The sequence below is a fragment of the Belonocnema kinseyi genome, chromosome 4 (assembly GCF_010883055.1).
Source record: "Belonocnema kinseyi isolate 2016_QV_RU_SX_M_011 chromosome 4, B_treatae_v1, whole genome shotgun sequence".
In the NCBI taxonomy this organism is placed as follows: domain Eukaryota; kingdom Metazoa; phylum Arthropoda; class Insecta; order Hymenoptera; family Cynipidae; genus Belonocnema; species Belonocnema kinseyi.
This window is the reverse complement of record NC_046660.1, coordinates 145694740-145714586: the sequence shown is the minus strand read 5'-3', so window position 1 is coordinate 145714586 and position 19847 is coordinate 145694740. Positions and strand designations below refer to the sequence as shown.

The window sequence follows — 19847 nt, the reverse complement described above, 5'->3', positions numbered from 1 at the left end:
AAAATCTCTATCCCATCCACACACTACTCCTTTCCCCTGCCGAGTGAGTCACGCCTACCCCGAAAGGGAAATGGCTTAATGGTGTAATAATAATAATAACACTATACTACAGCTTTAGCCAATTTGACCGGGACCATATTTTCCATAGATGTGTGCGGGGTCCTTAGCAACTTCAAGTCTGTTGAATTCTGCAGAATTCTCTCAATTTCTTTCTTGAATTCTTTTAAAGGTCTTTGAATTATCTTCAATAATTCAGAATACAAATTGATTTACTTTGAATGTTCTAAATTCTTCCGAAAACATTAAATTCTTTTTAACAATTTCCAAATAAATCAGTTTTGGTCGACGGTGAACTACTACTGAATTAGGATGCACTCATTTTTTCTTAATGCTGCAGAATTCTTAATAAATCTTCAATTCAATTGAAGTCATTTGAATTATTTTAAAGATTTCTAAAAATTTTCTTTAAATCTTTAGAGTATACGTTACATTGTTTTAAATTTCTTCAACGCTTCTGAATTCTGCAGAATTCTCTCGATTTCTTAGAACTGACTGGTTATCCTTTGAATTATTTTTAAATGTTTTGAACTCTTTTGAATACTCCAGGTCTTCTTCATTCCTTTCAATTCTCCGAATTCTTCGAATTCTAATGAATACTATGAATTATCCAAGATTTTTTTAATTTTGCAGAAAGCTTGAACTCTTCTGAATTCTTTGAAGTCTTATAAATTTATTCAATTCCTTCAATTAGTTAAAATCGCTTGAATACAACTTTAATTATTTTGAATTCTCCGAATTCTCATAAAGCAAATGAATTGTCTTTGATTCCTTGAATCTCTTAATTTAGAACATGAAGATTGCTAGTGGTCACCTCCATGGGGACCGATCCAGTCACAATTATTCGACTAGTCATTGCATTTCGTCATTTAATCATATCTGACAGGTGTACACAGGTATCAAAAATTAAAAAATAGTTTTTTTGGGTGCGGTTATAACTGCAGTTATAATTGAATGTAATTTTTAAATAATTTTTGTTATAAACAGAATGAGGGGGATTGAAAACGTCGACCTTTTTAGAGGATTTTCAGTGGCTTATCCTCACACCAGTACAAATTAGTAACACTTAAATTGTTAATAATAATTTTTAAAAACTAGTTTACTAAATTGACTTTTGAAATCATTTTTTTAGGGTTTAAAGAAAAGAAATTCATTAGACATTTCAAAATATAATTTAATATAAAATGTAATTTAATGTAATAATGCTTCCTTTTTTCTTATAATTAAAAATTCTTTCTTTATACATTCGAAGCTTTCTTTTAAGCAGTGAATACATACGAATTCACGGATTTGTAAATAGATGCTTGTACATGCTCCTATTTTTGTGGCAGAGTTGTGCAGAGTTGAGCTCTGCACAACTTCTCGCAAGAAAGTTGCATACATTTCTCCCTGCAATGTAAGAAAGTTTTATAAGCGAGATAATTTAGAATATGTAGAGTAAGACGAGGAGAAAATGTTAAAATAATTCGAATCTTTTGAGCGCAGGAAATATATTTTCAAGTTGGCATCCAAAAGAAGTACAAAGAAAAATTTACAACAAGAGTAGAATACTTACGTCTAAAACCTCGGGAAGCAGATAGGGACCAATCACTTTATTTCCAAACCAAACCGGACCAGAAGTTAAGTTTCCATCTTTTGAATACTCCAGGTCTTCCCCATTTGTTTGAATCCTCCAAATTCTTCGAATTCTAATAAATACTATGAATTCTCAAAGATTCTTTTAATTTTTCAGAAAGCTTGAACTTTTCTGAATTCTGGTACTAGAACCCGCGTTTCGTGTCACCTCTGAATTCTCTAGAACATAATGTCTGTCTTGATCTGCAGGTAGCCCATGTTCCCGACCACATTGAGGAACTAACTGACCAGTTTTCATGAATCGCCGATGCAAATGGATAAAGGCTCGCGGATTTGCTTGATTTTTGCGATTGGGGTACCGTTGAGCATACACTCGAGCTGCTTTTGCTCCATTACTCAGACACTCCCCGTAAATAAGGTGCATTTCGGCCTACTCCTGATAGGTGTAAGCGGCTATTAGGAAGTGATACAAGAATGCAAAGGCCAAAATGTAAAGGAACGGCAAATAAACAGAAAAGAATACGAACGAGAACAAAAAAATAAATTAAATTAAAGGAAACTAAAATAAATGTGAATACGAATACAAACAGAAATTCCAAAACTTTAATTCAGTGAGCACAAAAGAATCTAATCTATCTGGCAGATTGGAAACATTTTATTTTTCATGTAGATAGGCGCACACAAAATAAGGACATATCAATATCTTTTTTTTGCAGAAAAAAATATTTGAAAGTGTTAAAATTCGTTTGAATTTCTTTTAAATAGAAATTATTACGAACTAAACTCATTCTTTTAGATATTTACATATTAGAGAAAATATCAAATAAATACACTCACGGGATCATTTTTCATACATTACAATACATTACAATACATTCATTTACCTTGACAGATAGCCAGATTTTAAAACAAAACTTTCCCACTGGAAGATTGAAATAAATAAATAGATTATAACAAATATAAACCACAAACGATAAACTTTGCTCACTCTTGACCTACTTTATTCCTTTAGATTAACTGGCCTTTTTTACAAACACAAACAAAATTCAAGAAGTTGCATTTTTGAACTGTCATACATTTTAAAAAACTGCCTGCATATCGAGAGAAATACAAAGATTTATACAGAATTCTGTAGAACTAAAAAACAACGTGTCCATCCTAATCAAGTAGTACTTAAGCGGGCGAGTACAGTTGATGCATTTGGAAATAGTTGAAAAAATTTCATGTTTTGGGAAGAATTTAGAAAATTAAAAATAAATCAAGTTATATCCTGAATTATTCAAGAGCATTCAAAGATGTTTAAAAGAATTCAAAATATTACAAATGAATCTTATGAAACCGAGAGAATTCTGCAAAATTCAAAAGACTTGAAGGAATCTGCAATAATTCATCCTGAATTCTAATGGTTTTATGAGAATTAAAAAAAGTGCTGAAAGATTTAAAAGATTTAAATTTAAACAGAATAATGCAAAATTAAAGAAAAACGCGTGAAAAATCCAGTAGCTGTTCATCTATCAATCAAAGTTGCTAAATTTTGAAATAGTCGAAAAAATTTTATGTTTTGAGAATAATTCAGAAAATTAAAAATAAATCAAGTTACGTCCTAAGTTTTTCAAGAGAATTCTTTAAAATCTTTAAGGTAATTAAACAGATAACACGTGAATTCTAGAAATCTGAGAGAATTGTGCAGAATTCAAAAGGCTTGAAGGGATTCACAACAATTAAACGTTAATTCTAAAGATTTTAAGGGAATTCTAAAAAGTTTTTAAAGGTTTCAACTCAATTCATAGACTTCTACAGAATTCTTCAGTATCCAAAAAATGTGTAAGTCCTTATTCACGAGTAGTTAACCCCTTGACCCAAGGTGAGGACGTTGGAAATAGTTGAAAAGAATTCCTTTCTTTCAGAAGAATTCAGAAAAATAAAAATAAATAAAGTTATATCCTAAATATTTCGAAAGAATTCTTTGAAATCTTTAAAAGAATTCAAAATATTACATGTGAAGTCCAAGAAATCGAGAATTGGGCAGAATTCAAAATACTTTAAGGAATTTACAATAATTCAACGTGAATTATAAAGATTCAAGGGAATTCAAAAACTTTAAAAAGATTTCAATTGAATTAAAGAATTCTACAGAATTCTTCAGAATGAAAAAGCGTGTAAATCCTCATTCACGAGTAGTTAAACCGTTGGCCACCGGTGATGACTTTGGAAATAGTTGAAGAGAATTCAATGCTTTCAGAAGAATTCAGAGAACTCAATACATTGGATTGAATTTTATATGAATCAAGGTTAATAGTTTGGACGGTCATTGATTATTTGCAATAATATGCGAATTATCTAGGCTCACTGAAATTATTTGTGCCACGCTCACCAAATTTCGGTTAACTTGGCCAAGATATCCATTTTTTCCATGCACCGAATTTCGGTGAGCCATTGTTTAATCTCGAGTATGTTTAAATATAAAAATTAATTTTGTTGCAAAGTTATTTTACGGTTCGATCGAACTGAAGCCCACTCGATTTAAACAGGCAAATACATTCCTAATCGCATTTTTGTTTCTTTGTTCCTTTCTTTTTTTTTAAATGCTCGAAGCAAGATGGAGTTACCGCTATAGGAGATCTTGTTCTCCGGACTCGCACGCACACTTACAACTAACTGTTCACCTACATGCAATTTCAATGACCTGCAGTACCCAAAATACGCACCGGACCCAAACATTTCTTGGGACTTTTTGACTTGAATTTTTTTTCTATTTCTCATTACAAGGAACGACAATTCTCCTGGGGCACCCTGTATGTGTACTAACGGGGACTGTAAATAACCAGGCCACATAAAGTCTTACGCTGTGAGTACCTTGTCGACCTTACCCACGTATTCTATTCCGGGGCGGTGAAACTAGATCAACCGCGATTAAAGATCTAGTATCTACATCTTCGGGGATAAAATTCGGAATTTCAACGTGGTCAACACTTTGCTTTACTCGCAACACCACCTAATTGCGCTAATTTCAATATGCTAAATATTGACGCCAGTAATTCAAATCCTGACGAAAAAAGCATGTCGAAAATGGCGTTAGATGTTATTGTAGTGATGGCTACGGCGTTAGAAGGTTTGACGTTACAGCAGAGTACCTTTCATATTCCTACTTTCGATGGGCAGAATCCACCATTAAAAGAATTCGTCCAAGATGTTCAAAACGGCGCGGTGTATTTAACGGAAAACACCGAACATGCCTTTAATAAAATCGTATTGAGTAATCAGAAGGGAATCGCACGTGAGAGCGTCCGGGATAAGCAATTCGCTAACCCAAACGAATTAATATCTCATCTTAAGAAGCGATTTGCTCCTAGCAAGAAGTACCAATGGTGCTTTGAAGCGATCCTTAACTTACAAATTAAATGTCTATCTTTGTGGATACGCGTAACCTTAAAGACCTCAATGACGCGTATGAACATATCTTATACGTAAAGGAGAGGCAGAAATATAAGGAAAAAATGAAGGCAACTACTTATCACGTCGCTTGACACGACAGGGTGGTTGATAGGGAAAGGTCACGTAATCCTTATACTCGACATCTAGACGATTCGAATAAATCCAGACAACCAGACAGAACGTCTCTTGACCTTCGTGATTAGGCAATAAGTCCTCAGCACCCCCCTTATCCTCAATTCTATCCACCTTTTCACAATTACCCTCATCCTTACTTCGCGCAATATCCCCCCCCCCCCCCCCCCGTCCACGTTTCCACTAAACTTCGGATACCCTCACCAACTACCCTATTCAACACCAACTCCAGTTGTCGCCCCTGTTGATTCCCCATCTACATCGAGTCAGCATCAATGGTCCTTGCCCACTACGGCGACTAGACCCCTATAAACATTACTGAGACCAGGGTCTTTAAACCACCAACAAGCTCGCCGGCCGGACGCCACCACGAGTCCTACAATGCAAAAGCGTGCAAAAACAGTCCAGTTTGTAGAGTCAAAACGAGTGTTACGAACCAGACCTGAAAAAGAAGCTTCCCCGGTCGTACGATTGAAGGCCGCTCAATTATCATTTAGACATAACACACTAGTAGTAATATCAAATCCTATAACGCCGATACCATTTGTCGATCCTGAATCTCAGCAAGCTAATGAGAATCGTTGTTTTTCTTTTTGCATTTTCGGATAGATATATGTTTCAAAAATATACCTGGAAAATTTCAAGGCAAAATATCAAAAATTTCGAAAGCTATAGGCCGTTCAATGGAGCGATGTCAAACGCGCTGGGCTGCAGCGGCTGGGTGCTCTGCGGTGGTGAAACCGGTGTCGATTTTAGGCTTATTTTTCACGTGAATGAGGAAGGTGGCTTGTATGGACCTGGCATAGTTGACTAGGCGTAAGTACTCTCATTTTCTGAACTTTATTTAAAACTTGTGGCAAAGTCTATATTGGAGAAACCGGGAGAGCGGTGAGCCAGCGTATTAAGAAACATGAGAGTAAAGTCAGGATAAAACATTTCACGCAATAAGCACTAGCTGGTCATCATATCGAAACAGGACATTACATTTTATTTGATGAAATAATAGTCATTGCAAAAACGCACAACAAATTTTCAATAAAACATAGAGAAGCAATAGAAATCTTAAAATACCCTAATAACATCAGTAGGGACAATGGATGTAATACCAATCCGATTTGGCTTTCCGTTCTCCCTGATTTTTTAAAAAAGACTTAATTGGCCAATCAAGTACGACCAGTCCCCACGGTGGGGCGCTCTGGCCAATCACAGGTATCGTAGAGCGTATACCTAAGAACATCATGACCTGATATCTCAGTTTCAGGTCAGCCCTGAAGATGTGAACTGAAATGTTCACGAAACGTCGGCAAAAAATTCGTAGTTTTTTACACGAGTGAAACCCGACATATCTCTTTTTATCAAACAAATGATTGTTGTAAATCTGATGTGAAATTCGTGATTTCCGACCGCTTGAACTATGAAAATCTGATGAATCTTGGAAAAAAGTAAGTTTGCAATAGTTTTTATTAAATAAATTTTTTAAATAATTTTTTATTGCAAAAATAGTACCAGATTTGAAATCAGTGATATCGAAAGCTATGGAAAGCATATGCATAATTGCATACCCATTCTGAACCACGCAGAGGTACCACTTCTTTCAGAAGTTACCCGTTACAGAAACGGGGGTGACAGCGCCAGGCTCATGTGATGTATAAAGTATGATTTAATGACTTCAAGGTTCAAGCCAAATCATAGGCAGAGAGATACGAAGTTTTTTCCGTCGTATTTGCAATGTCTGCGAATGTCACTTATGCAAGTCGAACAAATGATATGAGGAATGCAAGAATGGTCAAGACTTTTTTTGCGCCACCATAACAATTAATGAACATATTTTTACAGCATCTGTTGAAGACCTTCTATTTTTGGGTATAATATATCTACCACATACGACATAAATTGTGTCTTGACTATCACAAGGTGGCATGGTAAAGGAGAGAAGGTGGTTTAAAGGGATATTTCCAAAAAAATGAAACTGATTAAAATGTATGTCGAATAGATAGTCATTTAGAATAAAATTATTACTTCCTCATGCAACTTCCAAATGTTAGGTTCTGGAGGAAATTTCTTCGAACGCCCAGGCATCAATTTGAATGCAGACGTTCACGACTTAGTTTTTACATCCCGGCTTTAGTGGTTTGAATCTCATGTAGGTTTTGACTAACTTTTAATGATATTAATAGTAAACATCAATAGTAAAGTTTTATGCAGTATTCATCGAAGAAATCTATTTTGGGTAGTAAAAATTTATCATTTGGGTCAACTTTTCTTAAGATTGTATATAGGTTAAGACTAGTCTCAGTGCTAGATTGATATTTGCGTAAGTAGGTTTTTTGAAGAATGTATCCGGTATAAATTTAAATCAGTTTTATTTTTTGGAAATATCCCTTTAAACCACCTTGTCTCCTTTACCTTGCCACTTTGTGATAGTCTATGCACATTTTGTTTCGTATGTGGTAGATACATTATACCCAAAAATAGAAGGTCTTTAACAGATGCTGTAAAAAATATGTACATTAATTGTTATGGTGGCGCAAAAGAAAGTCTTGATCATTCTTAGATTCCTCCTATCATTTTTTCAACTTGTCTAAGTTACATTAGTAGACATTGCAAAGACAATGAAAAAAATTTCCTATTTCTCTACTGATTATTTGGCGTGAACCTTCAAGTCATGAAACGGATTATTACTTTTGCTCATGCAGGACGGAAGGTTTGAATTCAAAGAATTTACATACGTTGATTTACCCTGTTATTGATTTAGTTACGTATCCAGTATATACCAGCAACGTTGAAAGAGATAGCTCTATGGAAACAAATCAATGCAACAATCAGGACAATTTAAACAATGCAGAAGGTATGGAAGAGTCAGAAAATCAAGAAGGTAGAGAAGATGATCTAGAGAAAGAGTCCGCATCGGATAGTGAAATTTGAAAAAAAAGGAAATTTTAGTCAAGAAGAACTAAGCGATCTAATTCGAGATCTAGGTCTTTTTGAGGAAAGTGCAGAACTCCTAGCATCAAGACTGAAAGAAAAAAATTGTTAAGCACCTAACACTAAGATTAGCTTTTACCGTGATCGAGATACGCCTTTTAGAATTTTTTTTCTTCAGTCGACTTAGTATATTGTGATAATGTAAAGGCATTAGTTGAAAAATTTAAAGGCATACCTTATAATGCTAACGAGTGGCGACTATTCATAGATTCGTCTGCAAGAAGTTTAAGAGGCGTTTTGTTGCATAATGTTTATAAATATGCAACTCTGCCAGTTGCACACCCTGTTACACTCAGCGAAAAAGACGAGAATCTTGAGTTTCTTCTGAATAAATTGAATTACAATAGCTACAAATGGCAGCTCTGCGGAGATGTCAGAATCATATCAAGAATGCTATGACTTCAGAGTGGATTTACAAAACATAAATGTTTTATATGTGAATGGGATAGCCGAGCTCGTTAGCAGCATTATGTAAAAAATTGGACTCTTCGAGAAAATCTTAATCTAGGATCATTTAATGTTATAAATAAATATTTAGTAGATCCAAAAAAAGTGCTCTTACCACCATTGCATGTAAAACTCGGCTTAGTGAAACAAGTTTTTAAGGCAATGAGAAAAACAGACAGTAATGTTTATAAGTATGTCTTTGAGAAGTTTCCTAAACTTGCCGATGCTAAAATAAAAGGAGTATTTGACCATCCGCAAATTAGAGCTCTGCTAAACGATGATGAATTTAAGCGAAGAATGACTAGTGATGAAAAGGAAGCATGGAAAAGCTTTAGACAAGTTTCCTCCAGGTTTTTAGGAAATCATAAACACCCGAGCTACAAAGAAATAGTTGCTAAAATGGTTAAAATTTTTGAAAAGTTAGGGTGTTTGATGAAGGGAGAAAGGTTCCATCATGACTTTAAAGACATGAAGCATAGATATCAAGGTGTATGGGATACTCATATGATGTCTGACTATTGCTGGTACCTAAAAAGGGGTATGAAGACCGTTTGTAAACGAAAGAGTATTCGAAGAGCATCTGAGTTAAAAAAGACGTGTTCTCCAGAAAAAATAAGTCGTTTCAAACAAGCATCACATTTTTATTTATGTGTAGCATCATACTTGAAACATCGTATAAGCCTGGCGTTGGCGCCCACGTTTCTGTAAAGGGTAAGTTCTGAAAGAAGTGGTACCTCCACGTGGTTCAGAATGTGTAACGCTAAAACCACTTCAACTGAATTTAAAGCGTTTCTCACGCTGTCTTGAACTAGTTTAAATTTAATTTATTCAATATGTAGGTTTGACCTTGAATTGACCTTCATACTGACCTGCCGGTGTCAAACGCACACCAGATTCGAATACAGCGACAACTTGAACCTGAAAGTACCCTGGTTTGATTGGTGAGCGATTAATTTTGTAGGTTCACCTTGAACTGACCTTTATACTGACCTGCTGGCGTCAAAAGAACACCAGATTCGAATTCAGCGATCACTTGAACCTGAATTTATCCTAATTTAGTTGGTAAGCGATACATTTCGTAAGTTTGCCCTTGAACTGACCTTGATACTGATCTACCGGTGTAAAACGGACACCGGAATCGAATTCAGCGACCACTTTAATCTAAAGGTACCCTGATTTATTTGGTGAGCGAAGAATTTGGTTGGTTTGACCTTCAGCTACCCTTGATGTCCTGATGGAGTCAAACGGACATCTAATACTGCAGGCTTAGGCAGTTTGTGGTCCTGTGATAATTAATACTTCTTGTGAAGTTACAAAGCAACATGGAAAAGAATCATTGAATAGGCGTTCTTTGTTCATTTTGTATCAAAATTAAGTTGTAGAAAGAAAAACAAACCCTTAATCTTAAATCGAAATTATTTAAATGATTAATAGTTCTTATAGATTTAGAAAGTGACATAGAAACGAGTCATTGAATAGTTGAATTAAAAAAATTGAATTAGATGACTCCGTAAAAAAATTGACTCGTCAAAAAAAGGTAAACCTCGTAATTTTTTAATCGAAATAGTTTAAATAATCAATATCAGTTTAGTGTAATTAACTAGAAAATTTTGAATATAACCTTAAAACAAAATTGTCTGAGCAGTGCTTTGCAGGACAAAATTAGATTTGTGTGCTTCCAGCATCAAATTCGATACGTAAGTCAAGTTAGCGTTTGTTTTGCATAAAGGTACTCCCTGAATCAAAATCACTCGATTCTCACGTATTCCTCAGTAGTACACTTTTCACTGATGAATCAGTGGAAATTGTAGCCGTTGACTAGATAGTCTCTTTTGTTCTGAGGCAAATCTTATTTTAACATCCAACAGTAGGCCGTCATCATATTTTCATCCCATCTACCTTGATGTCTTTGGTCTATCATTTTGATATCTTGGTGGAACCTTTCGCCCTGTTCTTCACTGTAGTCCCCAAGGTTTTCAGAGAAGTACTCAACATCAGAATCCATGAAATGTAGCTTCAGGCACATTAAATATTTCAATTGTATTAAACTATCGACCATTCTTGAGACCTGTTTTTTCGATTCTGGGCTTTTAACAATTCCGAGAAATCGTTCAACCACGTTTTTGTAATCAAGCCATGCTTTTTTCTCAGTCAAAGTAATTTCAGTAACAAAAACGTCGTCTTTCAAGAGTTTTCGAATTTGAGGTCCACCAATTATTCCTTCTTTTAACATAGCATCAGACGATTGTGGAAACTGAGACAGTATATACTGAAAACATTCAACTTCTTTATTTAGTGAGTTTATAAATTCTTTCATTAGATCCAACTTGATGTGTAGAGGTGGAAAAAGGACGTTTGATAGTTCCACTATTGGCTCTTTAATAACATTTCTGCATCGTCGTTCAAGTGATATTCTTGTGACTAATTCTTTTTCTTTTAGATTGCCACGATCTCAGCTGTCCCATAGGCACAAGAAACAAGGACACTTCATATTTCCTGATTGTTATCCCAGAAGCATCGTAAGAACTTTGAAATATCCACAATCTTGCGATTTATGTTGTTTGTACTTGAATTTTTCCAAGACGATTTTCATATCACTGTAATTTTCATTGTGTTTTTTTGAATGAGCTATTAGTATCGATGCATACTCGTTCGTGTTGTGTCATAAGACAGGCTTCAGGCTTCGTTTGGAGGAGTCAATGAATAATCTCCATTCTCCATCTTTTTGAACTTCTGGTTTTAATTCGTTTATAAGCCTATTAACATTCTTACAATAGACTAAAGACAGTTCTTGATTAAATAAAAGTATTTACAAAACTTCTGTTTTCTGTTTCGATAAATACTTGAATGTCTCGTTTTTGCGTTATATGTAGTTTACTCGTCATCAGATGTTTCACATTTAATTTTGGAATCTGCACTGCAGGTTGTAAAATAGTCTGTCTGATGTTCCAGAATCGCCTTATTTTTTTGGGGGCATTTTTTAGACGCATTCTTTGTTGACTCCGTAAACAAGTTGATGCGTAGAAAGAAAGCCAAACTCTTAATTTTTAATCACGGCAAAGTCGAATGTGACTATTATAACCTGAATGTTATATTGAGATAGTGGTCCTTACCATCGCACAGTGGGAAAAAATGACTTTTTTGGTTCAAAATAACGTACAGCCCACAAATATTGACCGATTTGAACCCAAAAAATGAAAAACCAGCTGATAAGAGTTCTAAGAAAGTTGTCGAGTCTGATTTTTGAATTAGGTTTTCAATTTTTTTATAAATAAACAAATATGACGAAAAGATGGTCATTTTTTCTATTGACGTTTTTGGTGCTCGTGAATAACAGGAAAATTGTTAAAGTCGCCTAAGTTGCATAGAGTAACATTAGTTAAAGATGTTCTAATATTAGACAGTAAACAAAAAAAATTTTATAAACAAATTATTTGTTGAAAAAATGTTTTCCACGATTTTCCATAATCATACGTTTTTTCAAGTTATATTGCAAGAAATTTGAATGATAAAAATATTATTTTACAAAAATTTTCTGAAAATTATAATTGTTTATCAAATTTAAATTATTTCTTCAAGAAATAATTTTAATTTGAAAAATATTATTTTTCAGCTAGTCTTATTAAGACGTTAAGCATTTTCTGTTATTGAAGATTCTTAACTTGATCGATATTGTGTAGATTTTCTGCCTTGATGGTTTTGAGGGTTGATCTGCTGTCGGTAAGATACAATCTCTAATGATATAGCAGATAAATTTAAAAATAAAGAATTGTTTATATTATAAACAAATTTAATGCAGTAATGAGGCATCTGTCGACAGCGAAATTCTTGATTTTTCTATTTCAACTTTTTTTAATAGGAACTTCATGATAACTTCAGCAAAATTCATAATTTTTTTATCAATTTTATAATTTTTTAAACAAATTTAATTAAAAAATGCATTATTGGAGCATCTGTCGACGGAAAAGTTCTTTTTTTCGGGTTCAGACTTTTAATTGGGATCCTCGTAATAAATTCAGCAACATTTATGATGAGTTCATAAATTTCATGATTCTTTAAAATAATTTTAACAAGCCAATGCATTATTTGAACATATGTGGACTGAAAAATTCATTTTTATCGATGTCAATCTTATTAATTAGGAACTTAATGATGATTTCAGCAAAATTAATAATTGCCTAATAAATTTTATATATATTTTTAAAACGAATTTAATAAACAAATGCATTATTCGGGCATCTGTTGATGGAAAATTTATTTTTCTTTAATATCAGTCTTTTTAATTGGGAACTTATTGATAATTGCCACAAAACTCAAAATTATTTGATAAATTTGATGATTTCTTTAAAGAAATTCAATGAACGATGCATCATTTGGTCATTTCTCTATGGAACTTCTTCTTCTTCGTCTTTTTCAATTTCAGCGTTTTTATTAAGTTGCACAATAATAATTCAGCTTTGATTTCTCTATTCATTTTTTTCTACACTCTTGAATTCGTTTAAAATATTTCTGGCGCTGTTTAAAATTCTTTTTTCTTATTCTGAGGCTATGGCAAAACTAATGACGATAACACTGGTATGCTACTGTTTCTCCATTTTTCTCGCATCTTTGGCATTCGTGTCAGTAGAGATCATTCGCATTTTGCGGCACTATAAAATAAAAGAGAAAGTGTCATCGTCAATGACAGTGAGTAATTTGAATTTGTCTCTATTTTAACAACACTTGTTACCAGATTAATGCGTTACTGCTGTTTAGAAATCAGTCATGGGCGAATACCAGAGTCCTTTATAAAAAACTTCTACGTACGTTGAAGCATCTAATATTTTCTTTTTGCCTCTTACGGAATTAAAATTTTTGTTCTTTTTGTTCTTGTTCTTTTGTTTGTGTTAATTATTATTTGCAAAATAAAAAAAGAGTCTCTTGGGCATGTTTAGTATTTAGTTGTAAAAAATTAATTCGAAAAAAACTACGTTTTTGTCATCATACGGTTATATAAATTTCAAAGGTAGAAGCTTATGAAGGTAGAAGTTATTTGCTGGTAAGCAATTCCAGTAAAGACCCACATATTTTACTGGGTCACATTTGCTCGAAAAATTTGTTGGACAGTAAGCAACAAAATGTGAGCATGGAAAATTGTTGCGATACTTTATGCCAAATTTTGAAGGAAGAAAATGGAAGAATTCATTTTACAATTGAGAAAAGTTTGATAAATCAAACGAAAAATGATTATCGACAGACTTCGTAATAATATTTGATTTTGCAAAAGCAGGCAGAAAATCTTCGGAAGATGCCGAACACGTTTCAAATTCAACCAAAGGACGACAAACACTCTCACTTGTGGACAGTTACTCCCCAATTGAAATTGAAAATGCTATAGATATTGAAGAAATTACGAATGAACAGGCTATACCTTCTACTTTAGAAAAAGTTATCGCTTATCTGAAGATACTAAACTTACGAAGCACTAATACGAGACTATTCGGATTCAAACAAGAAAATAACGGAGACTGTGGTTACAGTTGATTTACAAAAATTGTGTGATCACACAGTGAGGCATATGTTAGAAATCCCGAATATTTTGCCACTGGATTTGGTAAAACAAAAGAACGTCCTAATAAAATTTCTTTACAAATATGGTTGTGATGGCGCATCTGACCAGAATCGGTATAATCGGAAATTTAGTCAAAAAGAAAAATCTGATGCAGGTATATTAATTATGCCAATGGTACCACTGCGCATGCATATATCATGTTTCAAACGCGACTGTAAAAATTTTTCAGAATGTGCTGAACCGATGACAATTTGAGAAAATGAAAGTCCTGGTCCACTAGACTGTGTAGGCCACTTATGTATGAGCAAGCACTAGAGACAAAGGATAAAAAATTAACAAAAATGAAGGTTTCCAATAGTCGTTGCACAATAACTGTCACCTATGAGTTTGTCTTAACTATGCTAGATGGAAAAGTTTGTCAACATCTTTCCGAAACTCCTTCAGCTGCCAGATGCTACATTTTTGTGGTGCAAAACCATCACAAATAAACCACTTGCTGACCCTTGAAGATATACCAGAGAATAAAGAGAATTTCCAATTCGGTCTTTCAACGTTGCATGAGTGGGTTCGCATGTTGGAATGTGTTCTGCATATAGGCTATCGTCTAATCTTCTGTAAATGGCAAGCTAAAACGGAAAGTGAGAAAGAGCAGGTAAAAACTGAAAAAAAAGGAATTCAAACAAAATTCTTCGTTAAAATAGGACTCATCGTAGATATTACAAAACATGGCTCGAGAACTTATGTTGAAAAACAGCAAAGCTTTACATTACCCTCTACAGTTGGTATTATATGCCAGTAACGGTTCACAAAATCCATCTTCACTGTGCCAAAATTATGGAATCATTTTTGTTCCTATTGGAGAATTAAAATAGGAAGCTTAAGAAGCGACTAATAAAATCTTTACACGTATCCGAGAATTCAGCAATTGAAAATGTAGCGGAGAGACTACTAATAGAGATTTTGGGCGCAAAATGTTGATTTACACTGACCCAAAAATAGTATATTTGAGACAAAAATGGAAGAAAAAGGTCATTCTACTAGATCATGAAGCTGCAGCCTTATTAAAAGAATGAAAGTAATAAGAAACTTAAACTGAAAGAACTGAGATTGAAAAAAAATGTTGTCGAAAAATACCCAAATAACGCATATGTTTATTAGATCTGTTTGAAACATTATAGAATTGATCAATTAAGTATGATTGGCAATACAATTTTTATTAAGTTTCCAATTAAAAAGACTAAAATCAAAAAAATAAAAATTCAATCGACAGATGCCCCAATAAAGCATTTGTTTGTTAAATGTGTTTAAAAAAATCATAAAATTGATACAAAAATTATTAATTTTGCTGGAGTTATCATAAAGTTCCTAATTAAAAAAGTTGAAATAGAAAAAAAAACTAATTTTTCCGTCGACAGATGCCTCAATAATGCATTTGTTCATTAAATTTGCTTAAAAAACTATAAGATTAATAAGCAAATGCTGGATTTTTCTAAAATTATCATAAGGGTTCTAATTTTAAAAAAATTGACACAGAAAAAAACGAATTTTTTTGTCGAAAATGTTGAATATACACAATTATAACTAATGTTGCCCTATGCAACTTAGGTGATTTCAACCATTTTCCTGTTATTGCCGACGACCGGGAACGTCAAATAGAAAAAATGTCCATTTTTTTCGTCATAATTGTTTATTTATAAAAAAATTGAAATCCCCAATTCAAAAATCAGGCTCGACAACTCTCTTAGAAATCTTATCAGCTTTTTCAATATTTTTGGGCTGTACGTTATTTCGAAACAAAAAAGTTATTTTTTCCCACTGTGCATCGGTGCTCTTGGAGGTACCAAGTTTGCACTGGCTAATAGCCTGAAAAACATGTCTGCACGTCAAAGAAATGCTAAAATGCTTATGGATAAAATACAGAATGCGGTCGTAGAGATCCTTTCCTAAAAATGGTTAGGAATCACTAGATATTTGGCAAATGAGCGTTCTTTTACAAAGCCGCAGAGCAGGCCGCCGAGACCCTTGGCCTACATTTTAACATCAGAAGTGAGGAAAGAGCATTACTCTATCTTGATGTTTCTTTTCTAAAAGCCGAAGTGAAGATAGCAGATGTTGAAAAATTGAAAAGAAAATTCACGGAAACTTGTACAGAAATGTAGAATACCAGTCCTTGTCAAAAGAGCAAACTTTTTCTTTTCTCAAATCATCAGGGCTTAATTCAGGTAGAGAGGGTTTCATATTTGCGTGCCACGACGTTGTAATTTCCATCGTAGTATACCGTGACCGCATTTTATGTCAAAAAGTTCCCAGCGATAGATGCAGAGCGTGTTATGCATTCGTTGAGTAGTTAGAACACATACTTTTTGGGTGTCCCACCCACAAAGGGACTGCGTATTTTAACTAACATAATGTGGCCTGAGAGTGCTTTATTACCATCTTTGTCGGCTTTATGGTGTTGGCCGCGACTCTTCCATGACAAACGCTCCGAGGGAGATAGAGTCAATTTTCAAAAACGAGAAGTGCCAAATGTTCTGGAACTACAATTTTCGGACAACCATCTCCGTTACACACTCAAGGCCTGACATCGTTCTCCGACTGCAACATTACTGCTAAGGAGAAGGATAAGAAGGAGAAATATCAAGACCGCAAACGTGAGCTGCAACGACTGTACCCAAAATATTCGGTTAAAGTAATTGTCCTTGGGATCGGTGCTTTCGGAGATGCGAAGCTATCACTGGTTCGTAACCATAAAGCTATACCAGCGTGTCAAAGATATGCCAAAGCATTTGCGTGATGGATGCAGAAAGCTATGAAACCGCTTGCCGCGGTTCTACTAAGAGTCGGTGTCATTTTTAGATAACGGTTGCTCCCAGAAGGACTATGCGGTTCTCAGACCATGTTCTCAGACCCTAGCATTCGTTAACGTTGGTTAGTATCGTTTGCACATAGAGTATCAATGACATTCGATGGTGACTAAAAAGTAACGATACAAAAGTTTTAATACGTCTTAAGAATTGAGATCAAGAATCGAGAAAGTAAAGTACGCGATACTGAAAGTATCCAGTTATTATCGCCTACAATCACTAACAGTTCGTTAGTCTGTTATGGTGCCATGATCACTGTGCAGCTGCTTATATATTATAAACATAATTAATTTAATCCACCTGATTCCGAGTTATTATGACTTCCAATTACATATTCCATTTTATACAATATACATCGCGCGTATATTATTTAATTTAAATCATTTTATTCACTTGTGCATTTTTGTTTCAGATTCCGTCTATTGAGTTTTTGAAGTATTTCTATAAATCTCATGTAAGCAGCAAGTGGAAGTTTGAGGTTTTTCAGTTGCTAAGAATACACTTAAGCTCTGTTATAGAAGCGGCCATCATTTTGGATATAGTTATGTACATACAACGAAGAGGACACTCTTGTAAAACATCAGTAGTTAAATTTTTTGATTGTGCAATATCTCCAAGAAATTATGCTATTATTGCAACAAAATAATTTTTTTTTGTCTAGCCTAATAGCTAAATATATAGTGAAATGTAATTTTGTGCCAAAAGTACTGATTTGAGTTACTACATAAAAAGAGCGAAATGTCATTTAGGCTCTGTACTCTATATTACTGTAGTCAGTGAATTCAGACAATATTTTTGATAATATAAAATTGTACACGATATTATATACAATATTTATCCTTAAAACGTTATACCTATTTGTTTAAATATTTGACATATTTTACTCTATTCCTACATGTAGAGTACCGATCAGGAGTATGGCAACTCTTACACTTAACCCAAGGATTTTAGACTTTTGTCACTCAAAAATCCTTGGCGTTTCGTAGTTCCTTCCAGGATCAACTAGGAAACTGAATAAAATCTTATCCAACATAAAATTCTAACTAATTTAGAGATATTTAATTTGACCGATTTTTACGAAAGAAACAAACATTTTAATTTAAGAAATTAAATGCTAAACGAAGAAAAACACGAAAGAATTAGCAAACATTCACGTCTTCCGATGCAAAGAGACAAGCTGAGGGAATTTTAAAAAATTATTGAAACGAAAGCATTCCGAGAGTTAAACAATAAATAAGCTATTTATTTGCTCAAAGCACCGCACATATAAAATTGATCAAACTTACAAAATCATTTCTAAAAGGAGACAATAAACAAATGGTTCCCTTTTATTTCATGGGTTAAAAGGTGAAAGAAAAGAACGAGAAGATCAAACTCATATCTTCTTATTTCAAAATGACACGATAAAACAACAATCTGCCATGGAGAAAACGGAAAAATAAACTGAATTCACGCGACAACTAATTGCACTTAAAAATAACATTCATGGACGTCTTACCTTTTAAACAAGAAGACCATACGTTGTGCAACAGACAAAGCCGTACAAGAAAAAGATTCCACAAAAAATGATCTACGCCACTGTAGGCAAGTATCGGAGTCTGATCAAGTTCGACTTGGAGTGGCCCGAACACCCCTACCAAACAGAGTACCCTCACCATACCCCGACAACTAAATGCTCTCTGCCGCAAGCTAGAACGACGCACAAGGTGGATGTCGACACAAACCTACTTGGCTCTACTGTGCAACGCAACGCGAACCGGTTCGCGCCTTAAGGGTGCATTCCAGAGGACCACCCGGGTGCACTCGGAGCCCATCGAATAGTGCTAGGTCCAACTGGGGGTCCGTAGGTTAAGACGTCAGTTGCATGGCCTACATATATTGCATGTTGCATGGAATACACACACAACATGCAACATGCAATATATGTAGGCCATGCAACTGATGTCTTACCCTACGGACCCCCAGTCGGACCTAGCATTCTTCGATGGGCTTTTAAGATAAAAAGAGAAGCTGCTTACAATTGGAAAAATAACAGTTAAAAAGACATATAATTTGCAGCAGCAAAGCTGTAAGATTTTAGTCCAGTAACTAATTAGCAGTACTGTCCGCCATCTTTTATTATTTTTTTTTCTCGATTTACTTTTGCATTTTCCATTTCTGAATAAAAAGGTAAGTAGCAAGTTTGTAGATAATTGGATTCTCTACCATTTTTGTCTACTTGATATTGTTCTAACAAAATTATTTGTCGCTAGCAATAAACAAAAAGTGTGGAAAATTATGAAAGTGGTGCAGTTTTTCAACAACTTTTGTATGCAAATTTTTTCGTGCGACGTTTAGATCACAGTCGGAAACATCGTCAATACAAAGACACGGCGGACATGACTCCTAACTAAATGGATGAGGTTTCAAAAGTCGAAATTTTTTTATATGAGTGAGAAAATCCAACGTTATGTAAGATGTCAATCCAAATTTTGAAAGTAAACTTTTTGTAAGTAAAAGCACTGATTCCTAAGAGGAATAGTGACGTGAAAGATCGAGGAGGAACTGGCGAAATAATCGCATGGCACTATCACCTCTGACAAGAAATCTCGAGAGGATGCTGGGACCTGAGTCTCAGCATCTTGTAAAAACTTGTCCGGGAGAGCATGTGTAGTCGTCTTTTACTTTTCTGTGCGAATGTCTTTGACAATAAAAGCGGCGGCCTCACGTAGATCTCTCAATGTTTCTTCTCTCGTGTCAGATGCTCTAGATTCATACCACGCATTTGCAAGTAATTTGTGCCCCGTAACATTCTTAAAGAA

General features: G+C 34.4%; 1 protein-coding gene across 4 annotated transcripts in view; it reads left to right on the top strand.

Annotated features, from left to right (window-relative positions):
- The window catches only part of LOC117170549 (methyltransferase-like protein 25), a 146530-nt gene extending 128660 nt beyond the window's left edge, over positions 1-17870 (top strand). For all 4 annotated transcript variants that reach the window (XM_033357361.1, XM_033357360.1, XM_033357359.1 and 1 more), the window contains one exon: positions 17459-17870. In XM_033357361.1, coding sequence (XP_033213252.1) covers positions 17459-17692 — 234 coding nt within the window. In that variant the 3' untranslated portion in view covers positions 17693-17870. The remainder of the gene's footprint in view (positions 1-17458) is intronic.
- The last annotated feature ends 1977 nt before the right edge of the window (positions 17871-19847 follow it).